The sequence below is a fragment of the Salmo salar genome, chromosome 17 (genome assembly GCF_965601325.2).
Source record: "Salmo salar chromosome 17, fSalSal1, whole genome shotgun sequence".
Classification (NCBI taxonomy): domain Eukaryota; kingdom Metazoa; phylum Chordata; class Actinopteri; order Salmoniformes; family Salmonidae; genus Salmo; species Salmo salar.
In genome coordinates, this window is record NC_138307.1 from 83,891,805 (window position 1) to 83,915,289 (window position 23,485).

The 23,485-nt window shown below is 40.3% G+C and overlaps 3 protein-coding genes across 3 annotated transcripts in view; 1 reads left to right on the forward strand and 2 right to left on the reverse strand.

Moving 5' to 3' along the window:
- LOC123732792 (beta-2-microglobulin) lies at positions 1-16,357 on the reverse strand. The gene is made up of 4 exons (XM_082964283.1): positions 16,103-16,357; positions 2,590-2,862; positions 1,740-1,775; positions 1-667 (listed from the first exon to the last, which is right to left on the reverse strand). The coding sequence occupies exons 1-3, from the start codon at positions 16,164-16,166 to the stop codon at positions 1,762-1,764; spliced, it is 351 nt and encodes a 116-aa protein (XP_082820409.1). The 5' UTR covers positions 16,167-16,357; the 3' UTR covers positions 1-667; positions 1,740-1,761.
- Positions 16,358-18,808: 2,451 nt separating this feature from the next.
- Positions 18,809-21,841, reverse strand: LOC100136933 (beta-2-microglobulin). The gene is given in 4 exon segments (NM_001123699.1): positions 18,809-19,633; positions 19,756-19,795; positions 20,694-20,966; positions 21,715-21,841. Coding segments are annotated over 3 exon segments (351 nt in total). The 5' UTR covers positions 21,779-21,841; the 3' UTR covers positions 18,809-19,633; positions 19,756-19,781.
- A 925-nt stretch (positions 21,842-22,766) lies between these two features.
- The window catches only part of LOC145861440 (protein lifeguard 4), a 44,760-nt gene continuing 44,041 nt past the window's right edge, over positions 22,767-23,485 (forward strand). The window contains exons 1-2 of the mRNA XM_082964284.1: positions 22,767-23,012; positions 23,272-23,380. Of these exons, the coding sequence (XP_082820410.1) occupies positions 22,919-23,012; positions 23,272-23,380 (203 nt within the window). The 5' untranslated portion in view covers positions 22,767-22,918. The remainder of the gene's footprint in view (positions 23,013-23,271; positions 23,381-23,485) is intronic.

Here is a 23,485-nt window from a genome sequence, read left to right on the forward strand (position 1 = left end):
TCCAAAGCAAAAAGGACATTTATATTTACAAGTCACGCAAATACAACAACGGATGTTCTGCAAATTATTTGGGCTTTTAAATATATTTTTAATCAAATATCAGATTTGACATTGTTGACAATTTGTGCTTGTAACTAAAACCACATTAACATAGGTGTTTAAAATTATGTAAAAATGTTGTGCTCACACTTAATGGTACCAACTTCAAGGATATTAAAGGACTACAAGGAGTCCCCACACATCTAAAAAAAATACAATGAAAATACTTGATCAATCATTAATTATTGTTTTTAAAGAAGAGAATGCGATTCTCAGCCAGAAATACTGGCAGCTTTTCTAGAAGAGGTCCCCCACACAGTGAATTCTCAGCCAGAAATACTGGCAGCTTTTCTAGAAGAGGTTCCCCACACAGTGGATTCTCAGCCAGAAGTACCAGCAGCTCCCACCGTGGATTCTCAGCCAGAAGTACGGCAGCTTTTCTAGAAGAGGTTCCCCACACAACTTTAATCATTTAAGTGTTTAGTAATGATTCTCTAAACTCAAAACCCTTGAAACTGGCACCTTGGCACAAAGTGTTATCAAAAATGAAAACGAAAGCCCATGTTGAGAGGGGAAATTACAGTCATCTCAGCTCTAGTGTAGGGCTGGCCACAGATGGAACGCCCCCCTGTTAAGAAAGATGGGTAAAGGTATGAGTTTTAGTTATGATTTAATCTAGTTACAGTTAATCTAATTAGATACAGTTTCAACAAACACTACCGTTCAAAAGTTGGGGTCACTTCGAAATGTCCTTGTTTTCCATGAAAACAGACATGAAATTAATTGAAAAAATGAATTGGAAATATAGTCAAGACGTTGGCAAGGTTTTAAATAATGATTTTTAATTGAAATAATAATTGTGTCCTTCAAACTTTGCTTTTTACAGCCTTGCAGACCTTTGGCATTATAGTTGTCAATTTGTTGAGGTAATCTGAAGAGATTTCACCCCATGCTTCCTGAAGCACCTCAAACTAGACACTCTAATGTACTTGTCCTCTTGCTCAGTTGTGCACTGGGGCCTCCCACTCCTCTTTCTATTCTGGTTCGAGCCAGATTGCGCTGTTCCGTGAAGGGAGTAGTACACAGTGTTGTACGAGATCTTCAGTTTCTTGGCAATTTCTCGCATGGAATAGCCTTCATTTCTCAGAACAAGAATAGACTGACGAGTTTCAGAAGAAAGTTATTTGTTTCTGGACATTTTGAGCCTGTAATCGAACCCACAAATGCAGATGCTCCAGATACTCAAATAGTCTACAGGCCAGTTTTATTGCTTCTTTAATCAGAACAACAGTTTTCAGCTGTGCTAAAATAATTGCAAAAGGGTTTTCTAATGATCAATTAGCCTTTTAAAATTATAAACTTGGATTAGCTAACACAACATGCCATTGGAACACAGGAGTGATGGTTGCTGATAATGGACCTCTGTACGCCTATGTAGATATTCAATTTTTTTTTAAGTCAGCTGTTTCCAGCTACAACATTAACAATGTATACACTGTATTTCTGATCAATTTGATGTTATTTTAATGGACAAAAAAATAGCTTTTCTTTAAAAACAAGGACATTTCTAAGTGACCCCAAACTTTTGAACGGTTGTGTATATTCACGCATGACTGTAAGTCACTTTGGATAAAAACATCTGCAAAATGGCATATATTATTATTATAAATAAATATAAATAAATTTGGCTGAATACCTACCATTAAGTCCTGCTCCAGATCCTTACATATTTGACTCTGGAGACAAAAACACAGAAAGCATTGTTATTGTTTTTACATTCAGACTCCCCACTAACTACAATCCTACCATGGTTTATGCCAGTAAAATGGGATTTAGTATTTTAACCCGACAATCAAATAAACATAAAGAAGGACAGAGTCAAGCTGCTCATCAACTAAATAGCTCCATAGAATAGAAGGACAGGGTCAAGCTGCTCATCACCTAAATAGCTCCATAGAATAGAAGGACAGGGTCAAGCTGCTCATCACCTAAATAGCTCCATAGAATAGAAGGACAGGGTCAAGCTGCTCATCACCTAAACAGTTGGCTGTCTGCAGGTGATGATGGTCACACATAAACACAGGAGCCAGATTTCATTTAGGAGGGGGAACTAACTCACACCGGGTTTGATCTCAAGGTTCTTCAGGTGGCGGGCTCTACAGGTGTACTCCTAACTACTAACTGCTACTAACTACTAACTATACTAGTAACTCACCCCAGGTGTACTCCTCTAACTACTAACTATACTAGTAACTCACCCCAGGTGTACTCCTCTAACTACTAACTGCTACTAACTACTAACTATACTAGTAACTCACCCCAGGTGTACTCCTCTAACTACTAACTATACTAGTAACTCACCTCAGGTGTACTCCTCTAACTACTAACTATACTAGTAACTCACCCCAGGTGTACTCCTCTAACTACTAACTGCTACTAACTACTAACTATACTAGTAACTCACCCCAGGTGTACTCCTCTAACTACTAACTATACTAGTAACTCACCCCAGGTGTACTCCTCTAACTACTAACTATACTAGTAACTCACCCCAGGTGTAGGTCTTCAGATTCTTCAGGTGGCGGACTCTGCAGGTGTACTCCTCTCCGCTGTCTGGTGTGAATCCAACACTCTTGGTGAGGTGGAACTGCCATCCCTGTTCGAAGGCCAGGTCTGTCTGCTTGGCGTCTGGGATCTCCACACCATTCTTCAGGAGCTGGATGCTGATGTCAGGGGGGTGGAAGCCACTCACGTGACAGATCAGGGTGTTGTCCTTCCCATGTTCCCCTGGGTTACGGCTGTACACCTGCACCTTGGGGGGAGCTACAGGGGGAGGAGGGAATGGTACAGTCAGCCAGTCAGGTCACATGATTTTACATGAATCTTTCAAAATTTTACATTTCAATAGCTCCTTGGTCATGTGACCTACTGACTTCAAACAAGGTTCAGAATGTCCACTGACTATACCTTCATATCGCACACTGATGTTTGTCTACTTTCATCTCATGCTATTAGACTTACATCTGTAAGATTTGCAGGCCTTCATTTTACATGGGTGTTATTTTTTGTTGTTGAAGTTAACAAATGTTCCAGCCTCACAATAACTATCTTTCACATGGACACTGAAAAGATCTGGAAATGGCTGTATGTGGTATGGATCAAGGACAGGAGAGGTGTTCGAACAGAGGTGCTTAAAGGAAGGCTTCTACTTTTAAAGCTTCTACTTTTAAAAATCCACCTTTCCAGAAACAAGTCTCTCACCGTTGCCGTTTGCTATAGACCACCTTCTAAGCTCAGCTGTGCCCTGGACACAATATGTGAATTGATTGCCCCCCATCTATTTTCGGAGCTAGTACTGTTAGGTGACCTAAACTGGGACATGCTTAACACCCCGGCCATCCTACAATCTAATCTTGATGCCCTCAATCTCACACAAATTATCAATGAACCTACCAGGTACAACCCCAAATCCGTAAACACGGGCACCCTCATAGATATCATCCTAACCAACCTGTCCTCCAAATACATCTCTGCTGTCTTCAACCAGGATTTCAGCGATCACTGCCTCATTTCCTGCGTCCATAATTGGTCTGCGGTCAAACGACCACCCCTCATCACTGTCAAACGCTCCCTAAAACACCTCAGCGACCAGGCCTTTCTAATCGACCTGGCCCGGGTATCCTGGAAGGATATTGACCTCATTCCGTTAGACCCAGGAACAGATATAGCCCTTGGTTCACTCCAGACCTGACTGCCCTTGACCAGCACAAAAACATCCTGTGGTGTACTGCATTAGCATCGAATAGCCCCCGCAATATGCAGCTTTTCAGTGAAGTTAGGAACCAATATACACAGGCAGTTAGGAAAGGAAAGGCTAGCTTTTTCAAACAGAAATTTGCATCCTGTAGCACAAACTCCAAAAAGTTCTGGGACACTGTAAAGTCCATGGAGAATAAGAACACCTCCTTGCAGCTGCCCACTGCACAGAGGATAGGAAACACTGTCACCAACGATAAATCCGTGATAATTGAGAATTTCAATGAGCATTTTTCTACGGCTGGCCACACCGCACAGCAACTTGCCCAAGCCTCCACCATTTCTCCTTCACCCAAATCCAGATAGCTGATGTTCTGAAAGAGCTGCAAAATCTGGAGCCCCACAAATCAGCCGGGCTAGACAATCTGGAACCTCTCTTTCTAAAATTATCTGCCGAAATTCTTGCAACTCCTACTACTAGCCTGTTTAACCTCTCTTTCGTACCGTCTGAGATCCCCAAAGATTGGAAAGCTGCCGCGGTCATCCCCCTTTTCAAAGGGGGAGACACTCTAGACCCAAACTGTTACAGACCTATATCCATCCTACCCTGCCTTTCTAAGGTCTTCGAAAACCAAGTTAACAAACAGATCATCGACCATTTCGAATCCTACCGTACCTTCTCCGCTATGCAATCTGGTTTCCGAGCTGGTCATGGGTGCACCTCAGCCACGCTCAAGGTCCTAAACGATATCTTAACCTCCATCGATAAGAGGCAATACTGTGCAGCTGTATTCATCGACCTGGCCAAGGCTTTCGACTCTGTCAATCACCATATTCTTATCGGCAGACTCCACAGCCTTGGTTTCTCAAATGACTGCCTCACCTGGTTCACCAACTACTTCTCAGACAGAGTTCAGTGGGTCAAATCGGAGGGCCTGTTGTCCGGGCCTCTGGCGGTCTCTATGGGGGTGCCACAGGGTTAAATTCTTGGGCTGACTCTTTTCTCTGTATACATCAATGATGTCGCTCTTGCTGCTGGTGATTCTCTGATCCACCTATACGCAGATGACACCATTCTGTATACTTCTGGCCCCTCTTTGGACACTGTGTTAACTAACCTCCAGACAAGCTTCAATGCCATACAACTCTCCTTCCGTGGCCTCCAACTGCTCTTAAATGCAAGTAAAACTAAATGCGTGCTCTTCAACCGATAGCAGCGCCTGCCCGTCCAGCATCACTACTCTGGACGGTTCTGACTTAGAATATGTGAACAACTACAAATACCTAGGTGTCTGGTTAGACTGTAAACTCTCCTTCCAGACTCACATTAAGCATCTCCAATCCAAAATTAAATCTAGAACCGGCTTCCTATTTTGCAACAAAGCAGCCTTCACTCATGCTGCCAAACATACCCTCGTAAAACTGACCATCCTACCGATCCTTGACTTCAGCGATGTCATTTACAAAATAACCTCCAACATTACTCAGCAAGCTGGATGCAGTCTATCATAGCGCCATCTGTTTTGTCACCAAAGCCCCATATACTACCCACCACTGTGTAACGGTTGTCGTACTGGAGAGAAGACCAAGGCGCAGCGGGTTGCGTGCTCATCATGATAATTTATTCAATACACGTGAACACGAAAAAACAATAAACAAAAGAGAACGACAGACCGACAGTTTTACAGGCTAGGTACTTACATACAGCAGTGCAAAATCAACTACCCACAAAATAACCAAACCAAACACACACCTCTATATAGGACTCTCAATCAGAGGCAACTAGAAACACCTGCCTCCAATTGAGAGTCCAACACCCAATCCTAAACATAGAAAAACTAAACTAGACAGAACATAGAAATACATACACAACACAAATCCTCTGCCACGCCCTGACCAAAACTAATACAATTACTCCCTCTGCTGGTCAGGACGTGACACACTGCGACCTGTGTGCTCTCGTTGGCTGGCCCTCGCTTCATACTCGTCGCCAAACCCACTGGCTCTAGGTCATCTAAGTCTTTGCTAGGTAAAGCCCCGCCTTATCTCAGCTCACTGGTCACCATAGCAGCACCCACCCGTAGCACGCGCTCCAGCAGGTATATTTCACTGGTCGCCCCCAAAGACAATTCCTCCTTCGGCCGCCTTTCCTTCCAGTTCTCTGCTGCCAATGACTGGAACGAACTGCAAAAATCACTGAAGCTGGAGACATATCTCCCTCACTAGTTTTAAGCACCTGCTGTCAGAGCAACTCATAGATCACTGCACCTGTACATAGCCCATCTGTAAATAGCCCATCCAACTACCTCATCCCCATACTGTTATTTATTTTATTTTATTTTATCTTGCTCCTTTGCACCCCAGTATCTCTACTTGCACACTCATCTTCTGCACATCTATCACTCCAGTATTTAATTGCTATATTGTAATTATTTTGCCACCATGGCCTATTTATTGCCTTACCTCCCTTATCCTACATCATTTGCACACACTGAATATAGACTTTTGTTCTACTATATTATTGACTGTATGTTTGTTTTACTCCATGTGTAACTCTGTGTTGTTGTTTGTGTCGCACTGCTTTGCTTTATCTTGGCCATGTCGCAGTTGTAAATGAGAACTTGTTCTCAACTAGCCTACCTGGTTAAATAAAGATAAAATAAAATAAGGTGCACAGGTAGACCTCATGAAAAACAATGTTTCATATGTTATTTTTAATCACAGTAATAGGCAGGGATTTGTCAGTCAGAGTGAGCTTGATAACGTGAAATAATTCTTTTCATAGCATCACTTTGATATTACTGTACATTAAGACAAATCCTTCTACTGTGAGTATTAGAACACCGTTTACATTACCTGATAATGACTTGATATTTGAGTGCATTCACAACAAGCCGCCTGCATTTGAGGGTTCCTTTTTCTGATGAAAATAGTTATTTGATGCATGGCCTTCTATTTCTAACTGGAAAAATAAATTCCTATGTCTTTTGTTGTAACACCAAAATGTATAACACTCCAACCACAACTACACGTTACAACTACAGTTTTTTTTTTCCTGTGCAGTGATCAACTTACAGTTTGATAGGTTTTTTTTTTTGTATTTCTGAGTGACGTAAAGGTATCGACATAGTGATTAATTAACTTTTAATGTCATTACAGAAAACCATACAGCAACAACAAAATAATCGAGGTAACGACACATTAGAAACAGAGCGTGTCATGAAACCGGCAAATAAAGATGACAATGGAAATATTGATGACGGCCAGAAATTCAGTCAACACCAACTAGATCATTACTCCAGAGAGAGAGGGACAGAAGGTGAGGCAGAGAGACTCTAGAGGACAGGAAGGATGAGGCAGAGAGACTCTAGAGGACAGGAAAGATGAGGCAGAGAGACTCTAGAGGACAGGAAGGATGAGGCAGAGAGACTCTAGAGGACAGGAAAGATGAGGCAGAGAGACTCTAGAGGACAGGAAGGATGAGGCAGAGAGACTCTAGAGGACAGGAAAGATGAGGCAGAGAGACTCTAGAGGACAGGAAAGATGAGGCAGAGAGACTCTAGAGGACAGGAAAGAGGAGGCAGAGAGACTCTAGAGGACAGGAAAGAGGAGACAGAGAGACTCTAGAGGAGGCAGAGAGACTCTAGAGGACAGGAAAGATTTACATTTTAGTCATTTAGCAGACGCTCTTATCCAGAGCGACTTACAGTAGTGAATGCATACATTTCATACATTTTTTCCCCGTACTGGTCCCCCGTGGGAATCGAACCCACAACCCTGGCGTTGCAAACACCATGCTCTACCAACTGAGCCACACGGGACCTACTAACTGCTAGATGTGGCAGAGAGACTCTAGAGGACAGGAAAGATGAGGCAGAGAGGCAGATGAGGCAGAGAGACTCTAGAGGACAGGAAAGATGAGGCAGAGAGACTCTAGAGGACAGGAAAGATGAGGCAGAGAGACTCTAGAGGACAGGAAAGACGAGGCAGAGAGACTCTAGAGGACAGGAAAGACGAGGCAGAGAGACTCTAGAGGACAGGAAAGACGAGGCAGAGAGACTCTAGAGGACAGGAAAGACGAGGCAGAGAGACTCTAGAGGACAGGAAAGACGAGGCAGAGAGACTCTAGAGGACAGGAAAGACGAGGCAGAGAGACTCTAGAGGACAGGAAAGAGGAGGCAGAGAGACTCTAGAGGACAGGAAAGATGAGGCAGAGAGACTCTAGAGGACAGGAAAGACGAGGCAGAGAGACTCTAGAGAACAGGAAAGAGGAGGCAGAGAGACTCTAGAGGACAGGAAAGAGGAGGCAGAGAGTCTCTAGAGGACAGGAAAGATGAGGCAGAGAGACTCTAGAGGACAGGAAAGATGAGGCAGAGACTCTAGAGGACAGGAAAGATGAGGCAGAGAGACTCTAGGGAACAGGAAAGATGAGGCAGAGAGACTCTAGAGGACAGGAAAGATGAGGCAGAGAGACTCTAGAGAACAGGAAAGAGGAGGCAGAGAGACTCTAGAGAACAGGAAAGATGAGGCAGAGAGACTCTAGAGGACAGGAAAGATGAGGCAGAGAGACTCTAGAGGACAGGAAAGATGAGGCAGAGAGACTCTAGAGGACAGGAAAGATGAGGCAGAGAGACTCTAGAGGACAGGAAAGAGGAGGCAGAGAGACTCTAGAGGACAGGAAAGATGAGGCAGAGAGACTCTAGAGGACAGGAAAGACGAGGCAGAGAGACTCTAGAGGACAGGAAAGACGAGGCAGAGAGACTCTAGAGCACAGGAAAGAGGAGGCAGAGAGACTCTAGAGGACAGGAAAGATGAGGCAGAGAGACTCTAGAGGACAGGAAATATGAGGCAGAGAGACTCTAGAGGACAGGAAAGACGAGGCAGAGAGACTCTAGAGGACAGGAAAGACGAGGCAGAGAGACTCTAGAGGACAGGAAAGACGAGGCAGAGAGACTCTAGAGGACAGGAAAGACGAGGCAGAGAGACTCTAGAGGACAGGAAAGACGAGGCAGAGAGACTCTAGAGGACAGGAAAGATGAGGCAGAGAGACTCTAGAGGACAGGAAAGATGAGGCAGAGAGACTCTAGAGGACAGGAAAGATGACACACAAGCACAAAGTGACGTTTTTTCTCTCCAAATGTTAAAGGATTGTGATAGTTTGTTTTCAGTTCATGTTTAAGAGGACAATAACTCTTCTAAATGTGTTTCATTTGCATATTGCAGGTCACAGCTCTGTGGCGAAGAAACAATTGCGAGGTGTTGGTTGCTGTTGTGAGGTCTACAGACAAAAAGTCCCCTTTCCTTCTCCATCCTTCAGAGTTTAAAACTCTGCAGCCCCACAAATGGCTTGTGAGTGAGGTAATAAATACTAGCCATAACATGACAATAAGCATTTATTTTTTAAATCACAATTCTAAACGTCTTCATACAGTATGAAGGATGAACATAGAAGTACATTAGATGTGCACGTAACCAAGTCTAAGGACATGTAATATCATTATGTAGATAACTGGAATTGGAGGTGAATGTATCTGATGAAGTACACGTGAATATTTATGGCCCTTTATTCTGTCACTTTAAAGTATATGGGGAAGATGTGTCATCACGTAAACACAGTACTGTCAGCAATAACACCGTTTTTTGACTACATAACACCTTATGTATGATACTTAAATCTCCCTAACAAAGCATATACCGTAATTTCAGGAATATAAGCCGCTACTTTTTTCCCAGGCTTTGAACCTCGCGGCTTAAACAATGACGCGGCTAATATATGGATTTTTCCCGCTTTCAAATTACATTTTTTTTTTATAAAAATACATTCTGTGACGTGCTCAGTTTTTTGCCGGCATGAAGCTTTCATTAGACCAATAAAATTGCCGAACGGGTTAAGGTCAAACAACTTTATTGTTTACTGTTTAGATTAAATCGAGTGCGCTCAAACTTCCCATCATTCTGATTACGGTAGTCATTTTGTCACCCTCATCATGGCAAAGACACGGAGAAATGCATATGATGCAGCTTTCAAGTTGAAGGCAATTGATGGAAAAGGAAATAGAGCTGCTGCACGGGAGCTTGGTCTGGAGCAATGACTTTCTTGGTAGGCTATTGTTTACTGCTAATTTTGTATTTTTTGTTACAAGCCGTGTTTCGTTAAAGCCTATTTATTTTTTGTTACAAGCCGTGTTTCGTTAAAGCCTGTGTAAAGTTAATTTGTTTCAATGTACCGGTAGGCACCTGCGGCTTATAGACATGTGCAGCTTATTTATGTTAAAAAATATATTTAAAAAATTAATTCAGTGGGTGCGGCTTATATTCAGGTGCGCTTAATAGTCTGGAAATTACGGTATACAGTATGTGACAATGACCCATTAAATTGCATGTAGCCAGAATATATTAGACAAATAAAAACAAAAGGCAAATGTAATTACGTTTGTTTTAAATCTCAATAAACAATCCTTCTAACTAACCAATATTCTCTGAAATGTCTATGTATTTTAGTTTATGCTTAATTATTTGTATAATGTTCTTCACATTCAAAGCATTTGTGGTTTTACTTTCTCTCCTTATACAGACAATCGAATGGTACTTTCAAAAGCAAACACAAAAAACTGCGGTCACGGGACAAAGATATACATCCTAAATCACTACTCAGACCAAGTCATTCTAAATGGAGAAAGAAGTTTAGTGAGCGAGCAAAGTCTGCCGAGGTACTAATACAATCTGTTGGTGTAATTTTAAAGGATTAACTCTTGATCCATTTTTTTGTGTTAGTGGAAAGCATGTGAATGTATTTATTTCAGGTGAACTTCAGTAACTACAACGCTGTCATGAGTTTCTTCAATGTGAACCAGAACCACTGGAAGTTCATTGTGAGTAAAATCCTTTTTTTCCTAAATTGATTTAGGTACATTTTTGTGAAGAGGTATGAGGGTTGTGATATGGGTCATTTAATAGTAAAATCATTTAAGGGTTCAATACATTTCTATATTTGCTTCCCCAGTATCTGCATGAACCATCAGGCTGTGTGTTTTTGGTTGACCCTGCTGGACAGGAAGAGAAGGAGGAATTGGAACACGCTGCATTCTAATTCAGGTCCTAGTTATTCCATTGTACTGGATCTAATACATATAAGCATTTTACATACATTCATAAGTGTAATAATTTTTTATGACATACTGTGAAAAACTCTCTTGGCTGCTGGCTCTGTCACTTTCAGACATGCGCAGAGCAGACTGAACGAGGAAAGGTAGCTCTTGATTTGAACCACAGGGGTTCTCTGTAAATAGAGAGTAATCCAAAAGGCACAGACACACCCCTTGACTTTCTATTGGCACCGTTGACCTGTATGTATTCTCTCCTGATTGGCTCTGTGGTGCGCAGTCTGGCAGTCTGACTAAAGTGCCAGTGTTATGAGGAGAGACATCCTCCTTTGTATTTATGGGAACAAATATTTCCTAACACTTTGGATCCTATTCTTGGACACTTAGAAGACACAATGGATCAATGCGAAAAAAAGAAGAAAAAAAATGTATGAAACTGTCACATAATATTTGTTTCTTAAAGTCTACAAACGCTCTACATGTATTCTCTCTGTGATAGGGTTGGATCCTGTATGCTACTTTTATTATTGTCCTGTAAATGGTTCAGTGGCTATAATTTAGGCTGTGTGTGGAATGGGGCATAAAGGAAATTACCTCTACTAGATTATAGTGATAAGGAAAACAGCATACAGTTTTGGCCTGTGTATTCATTTGCCTATAAACTAATCAGAATTCCATTATGTTTACATAAAAAAGAGAATACTTCAAAATGAGAAGATCCTGCCATGGAAAAGAGGACTGGGTGTCCACCCAGTGGAAAGGAGGGGAAATAACTCCCACCATGCAGCAGGACACCTTCAGCTGCAGGGTCTTTGTAATGCAGGTTTGATAGTTATATTTCAGTAATGAATGGTTAGCTGTTATGTGACAATTAGGTCAAAAACTCTATTTTATTTTTTGGTGTAGATGGCCAAGGAAGTTGCACAGAACATCCCCAACATTCCAAATTGATATAAAACCTTCACAAAAACACATGGAGCAACAGCGAAAAGAAATGGCTGAGGATATACTAAAAATGTCTGGTACAGTTGAAGTCGGACGTTTACATACACCTTAGCCAAATACATTTAAACTCAGTTTTTCACAATTCCTGACATTTAATCCGAGTAAAAATTGTCTTAGGTCAGTTAGGATCCCCACTTTATTTTAAGAATGTGAAATGTCAGAATAATAGTAGAGAGAATGATTTATTTCAGCTTTTATTTTTCATCACATTTCCATTGGGTCAGAAGTTTACATACACTCAATTAGTATTTGGTAGCATTGCCTTTACATTTTTTACTTGGGTCTAACGTTTTGGGTAGCCTTCCACAAGCTTCCCACAATAAGTTGGATGAATTTGGCCCATTCCTCCTGACAGAGCTGGTGTAACTGAGTCAGGTTTGTAGGCCTCCTTGCTCACACACACTTTTTCTGCCCACAAATTTTTAATAGGATTGAGATCAGGGTTTTGTGATGGTCACTCCAATAACTTGACTTTGTTGTCCTTAAGCCATTTTGCCACGACTTTGGTAGTATGCTTAGGGTCATTGTCTATTTGGAAGACCCATTTACAACCAAGCTTTAACTTCCTGACTGATGTCATGAGATGTTGCTTCAATATATCCACATAATTTTCCGCCCTCATGATGCCATCTGTTTTGTGAAGTACTCCAGTCCCTCCTGCAGCAAAGCACCCCCACAACATGATGCTGCCACAGGTACATCTCCAATTGACTCAAATGATGTCAATTAGCCTATCAGAAGCTTCTAAAGCCATTACATAATTTTCTGGAATTTTCCAAGCTGTTTAAAGGCACAGTCAACTTAGTGTATGTAAACTTCTGACCCACTGGAATTGGGTCAGTGAAATAATCTGTCTGTAAACAATTGTTGAAAAATGACTTGTGTCATGCACAAAGTAGATGTCCTAACCGACTTGCCAAAACTATAGTTTGTTAACAAGAAATTTGTGGAGTGGTTGAAAAACAAGTTTTAATGAATCCAACCAAAGTGTATGTAAACTTCCCACTTCAACGGTATATAATGACATTTAATTCATCAAAGTAAATGTAAATTCTTTATTTATATGTAGTTGTGTGGGACAACCATATGTTCAGTTCATGCCTATGATTTCAGAGTTCAACAAAGCCAACAACTGCTTCATATGTGTCACTGATAAAGAACCTGGATGTGGCCCAAAGACTGACTGGCTTAGTAACTTTATCTAACATGTTTATAATCTTTTGACAACAGCGACGGCATGTAAGACAATTTATGATACAACACAATGGCTAATTCATCATTCATCGTACTGCATTGATATTATTTATAACGTGTTACGCTTTTTTTTGTTTTAGATTGAATGTTTTGCATGCCAACGGTGGTTCCATGTGCTGTAACTAGGAATGAAGACAAGAGAGTTGAACAGAGTGAAGAACAGAAACAGGAAGTGCTGTCTTTGTTGTTGAACATGTATGCTATACCGCCTCCACACTGAAGAGGCTCTGACATGTACATCAACCAGGGATAAAGAGGAAGTTAACACTCTGAAATGTTTCGTACTAATTTGAAGTAAAGTGTCTGTTGACATGATGGAAAAGATTAAAGGTCTACAATTTCTGTTTAATTTGTCAACATTACATTTTTATTCATTGATTTACTGGCCACCATTACTGTGGTTACATGTTCAGTGTATGTATTGACCAGCAAACCCACTGCAACCTATCTCACTAGCTCACTCTCTATCCCTGCTGAGGACAATTAATAGCATGTCTCTCGTACTTTACCATTTTCCTTTATGGTTGATATTAACGACGAAAGGAGATATTATCTGTCTCTCTCCTATTATGTACTGCTGTTAAATACTGTGGAAAAATAAAAATCAGGGAAAATAAGTACTTAGAACTATCAATTATTATAGATAAATATTAAAGACAAGGGTAAACACAACACTGGACTGAACCCCCTAATTGTCAAACTAATATTAATGTGAATGCACCAATTTGTAAGTCGCTCTGGATAAGAGCGTCTGCTAAATGACGTAAATGTAAATGTAATGTACAACAATATAGAAGATACATGACTAGAGGTTATGCAATATGGGTGTATATCCACTGCACGCTTCTTAGGGACCAAGGAGTTATTGACATTTAAAACGATGAAAAATGTAAATTACACCGTGTGATTTTACAGTACACAAGTAAGAGTGTGCAATATAGAAGGGTAGTCAGTGGACATTCTGCACCATGTTTGAAGTCATTAGGTCACATGCCCTGTGTAGGGTGCTGTCTTTCGGATGGGACGTTAAACGGGTGTCCTAACTCTCTGAGGTCATTAAAGATCCCATGTCACTTATTGTAAGAGTAGAGGTGTTAACCCCTGGTGTCCTGACTCTCTGTGGTCACTATAGATCCCATGTCACTTATCGTAAGAGTAGGGGTGTTAACCCTGGTGTCCTGACTCTCTGTGGTCACTATAGATCCCATGGTACTTATTGTAGAGTAGGGGTGTTAACCCTGGTGTCCTGACTCTCTGTGGTCACTATAGATCCCATGGTACTTATTGTAGAGTACGGGTGTTAAGCCTGGTGTCCTGACTCTCTGTGGTCACTATAGATCCCATGGTACTTATTGTAGAGTAGGGGTGTTAACCCTGGTGTCCTGACTCTCTGTGGTCACTATAGATCCCATGGTACTTATTGTAGAGTAGGGGTGTTAACCCTGGTGTCCTGACTCTCTGTGGTCACTATAGATCCATGGTACTTATTGTAGAGTAGGGGTGTTAACCCTGGTGTCCTGACTCTCTGGTCACTATAAATCCCATGGTACTTATTGTAGAGTAGGGGTGTTAACCCTGGTGTCCTGACTCTCTGTGGTCACTAAAGATCCCATGGTACTTATTGTAGAGTAGAGGTGTTAACCCTGGTGTCCTGACTCTCTGTGGTCATTAAAGATCCCATGGTACTTATTGTAGAGTAGGGGTGTTAACCCCGTTGTCCTGACTCTCTGAGGTCATTAAAGATCCCATGTCACTTATCGTAAGAGTAGGGGTGTTAACCCCTGGTGTCCTGACTCTCTGAGGTCATTAAAGATCCCATGTCACTTATCGTAAGAGTAGGGGTGTTAACCCCGTTGTCCTGACTCTCTGAGGTCATTAAAGATCCCATGTCACTTATCGTAAGAGTAGGGGTGTTAACCCCTGGTGTCCTGACTCTCTGTGGTCATTAAAGATCCCATGTCACTTATCATAAGAGTAGAGGTGTTAACCCTGGTGTCCTGGCTAAATTCCCAATCTAGCCCTCAAACCATCACGGTCACCTAATAATCCCCAGTTTCCAATTGGCTCATTCATCCCCCTCCTCTCCCCTGTAACTATTCCCCAGGTCGTTGCTGTAAATGAGAACGTGTTCTCAGTCAACATGGTAAAATAAGGCATAAATAAAATGAATAAATAAAACATGACCAAGGAGATATTGAAATTCGAATGTAAAAAAACGTTTTTACTTTGTTTACGCTCCATAACTAATTCAACTAGAAATACAACATTTTAGTCACATTTCCACATGTTTATTAGCTTTGGTAAGTGAATTAATGTCAAAATTGTGAAAATAAGACCTGTGCAATGTTGTGTGCATTTTTTCCAACATCATGACACTTATTTGGAGTCTGTGGCTCAAGTGGTTTGAAAGCTATTGAGGTTTGAAAGCGCAAATATCCGTCGAATATCCAACTTGAAACTGTCTTTACCTCGGTAAACTATTATGACCCCTCTATGGAAAGGGGAGACTCTCACAAACACGTTTTGCTCTATTACCCCCCCCCCCCCCCCCCCCCAATAAGTGTCATGACTCTTCAACCCATACAAACGAATGGAAGTATGGAGGTAGTTTTGTTCCAACAAAAATAGGGGGGTTAAATGATATATAGATATAAAACAAACACTTCCAAACCTTACGATTTATTTTTAGACGTTTTTTGCCATTTCAGAATATTGTAATGAAACAGCAGTTAACAATATGTTATTCAATGCGTATCTTTGGGCACTAATAGTAAACATCAAATTCAATATTTTATCAAGTAATAATAGTTGCCTAATGCTAGGTTTATTGTTTACTTAAAACAATGTAAAGGAAATATCTAATTGTTTTCACGAACGTCATCATGGGTGACAAAGACAATCCCATCAATAATTATAATGACAAAGTGATAACTTTAACTACTTACATTCTTTGGCGTTTATGAACCCCAGGAAGACGCAGAAAGCGATCACGGACAAAACAGTTTTCATGATTTCTTTCCAAGGCTGAAAAAATATACAATTGCGCCAAACAGAACAAAACAGACTTTGCAGATGGTGTCTGATGAAAGTGAAATATATATTCTTCCTGAAATGTACTAAAGCCGCACCCACTTCGATTGATGTGCCAATTGAAAATCGTACTTCACAGTTGCTATGCAGGCTTCACCTCTCGATGTTTCTCTAGGCTGATCCAGGGTCGTCACTAGTTAATACAGCCACAAAGTAATAATTATGGCTAAACCCCACCCATTTCCACCCAATTCCACAATTTATCTGATTTAAACTCAACCTTAACCACACTGTTAACTTTGTGCCTAACCTTAAATTGAGACCCAAAAGGTTACAGGGCTAGAAGAGAAACAGCTTTTGTGAAATGAACGTGAGAATTGACTTTTTGTAGCAGGTTAGGAGAATTTGGATAAGGTTTGGAAAAGGGTTTGCTGAAATGCAAAAGAACAAAACTTTTTTTTTTTAAATGACTTGAATTTGACAAAAGCTGTATGTATCCCTTCTAGCCATGACAGTCTGTTACAAAGTTGACGCAATCTTCATTTTACCAGTTACAATGCTGGACATGCATTGCATTGAGAGAAGGTATGGTAATAAAGTATAGTGTATGATCTGAAATGTCAACATCGTATCATCACCCAATATAATGCTGTTGACTACTGTGCTCTGCATGCATTGCCTACCTGCCTTGGCAATGTGAGTTAGCGGCCGGCCGATTATGATTTTTCAACGCCGATACCGATTATTGGAGGACCAAAAAGGCCGATACCGATTAATCGGCCGATTTTTATTTATTTATTTGTAATAATGACAATTACAACAATACTGAATGAACACTTATTTTAACTTAATATAATACATCAATAAAATCAATTTAGCCTCAAATAAATAATGAAACATGTTCAATTTGGTTTAAATAATGCAAAAACAAAGTGTTGGAGAAGAAAGTAAAAGTGCATTATGTGCCATGTAAGAAAGCTAACGTTTAAGTTCCTTGCTCAGGACATGAGAACATATGAAAGCTGGTGGTTCCCTTTAACATGAGTCTTCAATATTCCCAGGTAAGAAGTTTTAGGTTGTAGTTATTATAGGAATTATAGGACTATTTCTCTCTTTACGATTTGTATTTCATATACCTTTGACTATTGGATGTTCTTATAGGCACTTTAGTATTGCCAGTGTAACAGTATAGCTTCCGTCCCTCTCCTCGCTCCTACCTGGGCTTGAACCAGGAACACATCGACAACAGCCACCCTCGAAGCAGCGTTACCCATGTAGAGCAAGGGGAACAACTACTCCAAGTCTCAGAGCGAGTGATAATTTGAAACTCTATTAGCGCGCACCCGGCTAACTAGCTAGCCATTTCACATCGGTTAAACCAGCCTAATCTTGGGAGTTTATAGGCTTGAAGTCATAAACAGCGCAATGCTTGAAGCACAGCGAAGAGCTGCTGGCAAAACTAAAGTGCTGTTTTGAATGAATGCTTACGAGCCTGCTGGTGCCTACCATCGCTCAGTCAGACTGTTCTATCAAATCATAGACTTGATTATAACATAACACACAGAAACACGAGCCTTAGGTCATTAATATGGTCGAATCCGGAAAGTATCACGTTTATTCTTTCAGTGAAATACGGAACCGTTCCATATTTTATCTAACGGGTGGCATCCCTAAATCTAAATATTCCTGTTACATTGCACAACCTTCAATGTTATGTCATAATTACGTAAAATTCTGGCAAATTAGTTCGCAACGAGCCAGGCGGCCCAAACTGTTGCATATACCCTGACTCTGCGTGCAATGAACGGAAGAGAAGTGACACAATTTCACCTGGTTAATAATGCCTGCTAATCTGGATTTCTTTTAGCTTAATATGCAGGTTTAAAAATATATACTTCAGTGTATTGCTTTTAAGAAAGGCATTGATGTTTATGGTTGGAGCAACGTGTACCTAAGCGATTATATGCAACGCAGGACAGGCTAGATAAACTAGTAATATCATCAACCATGTGTAGTTAACTAGTGATTATGATTGATTGATTGTTTTTTATAAGATAAGTTTAATGCTAGCTAGCAACTTACCTTGGCTTCTTACTGCATTCGCGTAACAGGCAGGCTCCTCGTGGAGTGCAATGTAAAGCAGGTGGTTAGAGCGTTGGACTAGTTAACCGTAAGGTTGCAAGATTGAATACCCCAGCTGACAAGGTAAAAATCTGTCGTTCTGCCCCTGAACAAGGCAGTTAACCCACCGTTCCTAGGCCGTCATTGAAAATAAGAATGTGTTCTTAACTGCCTTGCCTGGTTAGACATATTTATCTAAAAAAAATGTTTTTAAAAATGACAAAAAATTTTTTATATTAAATTTAAAAAAAATACAAATAAAAACAAAAAATAATAATAAAAAAATAAAAAAATACAAAAAAAAAAAATTGCCATATCGGTGCCCAAAAATACCGATTACCGATTGTTATGAAAACTTGAAATCGGCCCTAATTAATCGAACATTCCAATTAATCGGTCGACCTCTAATGTGAGTAGCTTCAGTACATTACTGATTGAATGATTAATATAACTTATCAAAATGGACTTTTGAACATTACTGAGTCGATCACAACAAGTTCTTACAGTTAGAGACATTTAATCAAGAAATATCATAAAAAGTGCATTTTTGGTCACAATGATTTTGTATTTCTTTAAATTAAAAATATTTAGTCAAATAGTTGTCCGATGTCAGTGGTTTACCATTTATTTTTTTATCAAACGGAACAGAAAAGTGTTGTATAATACACCGAAAGACAGAACATATCTTTTTTTTTAAGTAATGAAAATACAGTTCTCTACTTAGCAAAATGTGCCTGTAAAAAGACCCCATTTATTACTGTTGATAATTGGTCATTTACAGGAATGTTGAAGGATAGACAGAAGATTAGATGTTATATTGATAAATGACTTCAAACCAAAATGAACGTTGATATTTACAGGTCACACAAATACATATCACATGGGCTTCCTCTAAAAATAATTTGGACTTAAAAAAATAAAATGCTGATCAAATATCAGACTTTATAGCTAAAACCACATTCAAATAGTGCAAGTTATGGAGTTAATTTATTTCCATTTTGAGAAAGTGTTCAAATCTAATGGTACCAATTTCAAGGAAATTAAAGGTTTTCTTAATCTAAAAATAAAATACTTGATAAAGCCTTTGTTTTAAAAGAGAATGAGAATGTTCATCAGAAGCTGTGCCATTTGTCAATTAACAATAGCTTGCCCAAAATCTAATAATTTTGTGTCTAAGTGTTTAGTAATGATTTTCAATTCAAAACCCTTGAAACTGGCACCGTCGCACAAAGTGTTACCAAAAATGAAAACAAAAGCCCAAGTTAGTCATCTCAGGTCTAGTTTAAGGCTGGCACGGATTGGACAACCCCAGATGGAATGGCCGCCTGTTAAGAAAGAAGGGTAAAGGTATGAGTTTTAATTCTGATTTAATCTAGTTAAGTTACAGTTAATGTAATTAGATACAGTTTCAACAAATAAATGTAAATAAATTCAGCTGAATACCTACCATTAAGTCCTGCTCCAGACAGATCCTTACATATCTGCCTCTGGAGAAAACAACAAAGAAAGCATTGTTACTGTTTTACAGATTTCCACAAACTACATGTCTACATGATATCAGTCTCTTAGTGTAACTAATGGCTCATCAATTGGTATCTAAATCAATGACCACATAATGCACCTAGCTCTCCACGGCCCTGTCCAGAAACAACCCCTGTACTTCCTCCCTAGAAACTTGTGGATGTGAGAGGATAGGCCAGTCAGCTCATGACTGATGTACTAGCCCACTGTACTCAGTAGCATTGTAATCCATGTAGATTTGATATGATTTTTATGTCACGTGCTCCTCTGCTACAAAACCAACTGCCCTCTCTGGGACAAATAAAGTACAAACTTGAATTGTAGTCAATATGTCAAGAAAATTCCACCTAGCCTATCAGAAGGACAGGTTCAACCTAAACCAAATCCTTTCAGTTCTCCACAAGTGACTCTAGGGAGTAGGGGCTTCTGTACAGGGCCCAGGTCTAGTGGTTGGCTTCTGCAGGTGACAGTCACACAAACACAGGAGCCAGGGTTAATCAAGGAGGTGGAAATACTAAGTAACTCACCCCAGGTGTACTCCTCTAACTACTAACTATACTAGTAACTCACCCCAGGTGTACTCCTCTAACTACTAACTATACTAGTAACTCACCCCAGGTGTACTCCTCTAACTACTAACTATACTAGTAACTCACCCCAGGTGTACTCCTCTAACTACTAACTATACTAGTAACTCACCCCAGGTGTACTCCTCTAACTACTAACTATACTAGTAACTCACCCCAGGTGTACTCCTCTAACTACTAACTATACTAGTAACTCACCCCAGGTGTACTCCTCTAACTACACTAGTAACTCACCCCAGGTGTACTCCTCTAACTACTAACTACACTAGTAACTCACCCCAGGTGTAGGTCTTCAGATTCTTCAGGTGGCGGACTCTGCAGGTGTACTCCTCTCCGCTGTCTGGTGTGAATCCAACACTCTTGGTGAGGTGGAACTGCCATCCCTGTTCGAAGGCCAGGTCTGTCTGCTTGGCGTCTGGGATCTCCACACCGTTCTTCAGGAGCTGGATGCTGATGTCAGGGGGGTGGAAGCCACTCACGTGACAGATCAGGGTATTCTTATCTCCAAAGTTGCCAGGGTTACGGCTGTACACCTGCACCTTGGGGGGAGCTGGTAGAAATACGAAAGGAAATGCCACAGGAAGATTCATAGGTTTTCATCAGTTAAAGTTTAAATTATGCCATTTGTAGGTATTGGAATACATAAATATATTAATTTACATTTCACACAGGTAGGCTATATATATTTTAACAAAGTTATTTCCTAGCAAAGTGCACTTAGGGAAAAAGGTCTGAGTTATCAGCCATTTATTATGGCTCTGGAACCATACTGACTGCCAAAGACAGCAGCCATTTCATTAAAAGTGAAAGTAAAATCTGGAGGGGATTTCCAACCATAACAAAATGTGGCGTCATTGTTGGTCTATACAAGGTAGTCTATAACCTATCTACTGAAACAATCCCTTAACGTTACATTCTGGTCACGTTAAAAACTTTACATTCGGTGACATGCTCATCACACATCTCACAACAAGTTACAGGCCAGGCCTACATAAACAATCAATGATTAGGATGTAGAAATAACGATTATCTGGCAAAAATGGCAAAAGGTTAATGCAAATGATTTAGCTAGGGCTGGAGGTTGTGGTGTCCTTCGTCCCACATGATATGACAATGTAGGGTTTACAAGAAACAGTGTTATATAAACAACAAAAGTATACATTTGGTATTTAAATAAATATCCTAGTAAAAAACGTACAACTAAAATATAAATAGCGTACAAACAAACTGATGGTAAGAAATCGATAAAGACGTGCATTTCCAAACGTTGCGGTGACTTTATAAAACAAGACACTTACATTCTTTGGACTCCACCGCGCTGTAAATGAGCACAAGTACAACGATTGACAGAATAGACTTCATATTTGGTCTAATTCGGAATTATTCGTAGTCAACTAAACTAGATAATGGACAGATCGGTCTGTCTGTGTCTGTCTGTGGAAATAACCTAACTGAAAGTAAGGCAGATAGTCGTATAAATACTCTCCAGGACCGCCTCCTCTCTATTTTAAAAGCCAATCAAAAGTGGTATATTTCTGTTGTTAGGCTAAAGAAAGCCTCACAGGTTAGGTAGTTTATTGGGGAGGACTATAGTCTGGAAATAACCTGAAATCCAGGCGAGCTACCATAATAACAATTTCGATTTAACATGTATGTCATGAGATAATGTTATTTCACCTAGGCATCCGTTTTGAGAATCAAAAAATATAGAATAGAATAGTTGTTTTGCCTTTTCAATATTTTGTGTCTCTGTTGATCTAATTGTAATTTGTATTTATTGAAACTTTATTTAACTAGGCAAGTCAGTTAAGAACAAATTCTTATTTACAATGACGGCCTACCCCGGCCAAACCCGGACGACGCTGGGACCAATTGTGCGCCGCCCTATGGGATGTGATACAGCCTTAATTCGAGCCAGGGACTCTTGCACTGAGATGCAGTACCTTTAGACTGCTGCGCCACTCGGGAGCCCAAATATATTAGTCATTACAGTGAAAAGTTGCTAGAATGGTTACACACCATTACTTAATCCAATATAACAATGCATGTATCTCTTTAAAAATATATGTGTATTTATACGGTATTTTCAGATTTTATTGAACAGAGTGAGGATGACAGTGGGGAAAGATAGTTTATATCAGGCAGTACGCCGGATTTGAACCCAGGCCAACACCGTAGACGTGCGGCATAGACCACTAGACCACCCTAGGCCACAATACACATACCTCTTTTAATTAAGGTTTTTGTTTTGAGTTTTAGCATAAAGTTGAGCATAGTCTACTCTACCGCTTTAATAGTTCCCTGAAAATGACCCTTTGTCAACAGTAGGTGGTGTGTTGTGCTATTGCAGGTTTCACAGAAATCACGAGACATGTCACATGACAAACCAAGCCGGAAGCCGGAAGTGGAGTGAACTGACGCACGTCAACAGGAACAGCTGTGCAAGGGCCCAAAACAGAAAACATCACACAGTATTTTAGTCTGAATTAAAGCTGGATCAAGATGACTACACCTGAAAAATATCCTAGGTCTTCAATTGAAGATGATTTCAACTATGGGACAAACGTTGCGACTGCGAGTGTGCAAATCCGGATGGGTAAGAGAAGACCCGTTCTAGTCTATTTACCTAGCTAGCTAGCCTAGCCGATGATGGTTGCTAACTAGCAAGCCATCTTATCAATATGTCTAGATCATGCCTTGCCAAATGAAATAAAACTATGTGATATTTATTGTGGTGGTAACTAACTAAATGACAGAATCAAATAAATCTGCTGCTATAGAATTTAATTAAATAAATCATGATTTCAATAAGCCTACTTAGCTGTCTATCTATTTATTCTCTCTCCCCGGAACAGATTTCCTGCGCAAGGTGTACACCATCCTGTCTCTTCAGATCATCCTGACCACGGCTACTTCTGCTCTCTTCATGTTCTGTGACACCATCAAGGACTTTGTCCATTCAAGGTAAATTGTGAACTATTAGTAGGCCTGCATCATTCAATGGGCATATCTGGGAAACACTGTGGTAGAAGGGTAATGAGGGTGGGTATAATTTGTGGAATGTTCCAA

Coding starts and splice junctions, on each gene's coding strand:
- LOC123732792 (XM_082964283.1), bottom strand. CDS start 16,166: ATGAAAACTGTTTTGTCCGTGATCGCTTTCTGCGTCTTCCTGGGGTTC. Junction 2,863..16,102: donor GTTCATAAACGCCAAAGAAT/GTAAGTAGTTAA, acceptor CTCCCCCTGTAG/CTCCCCCCAAGGTGCAGGTG.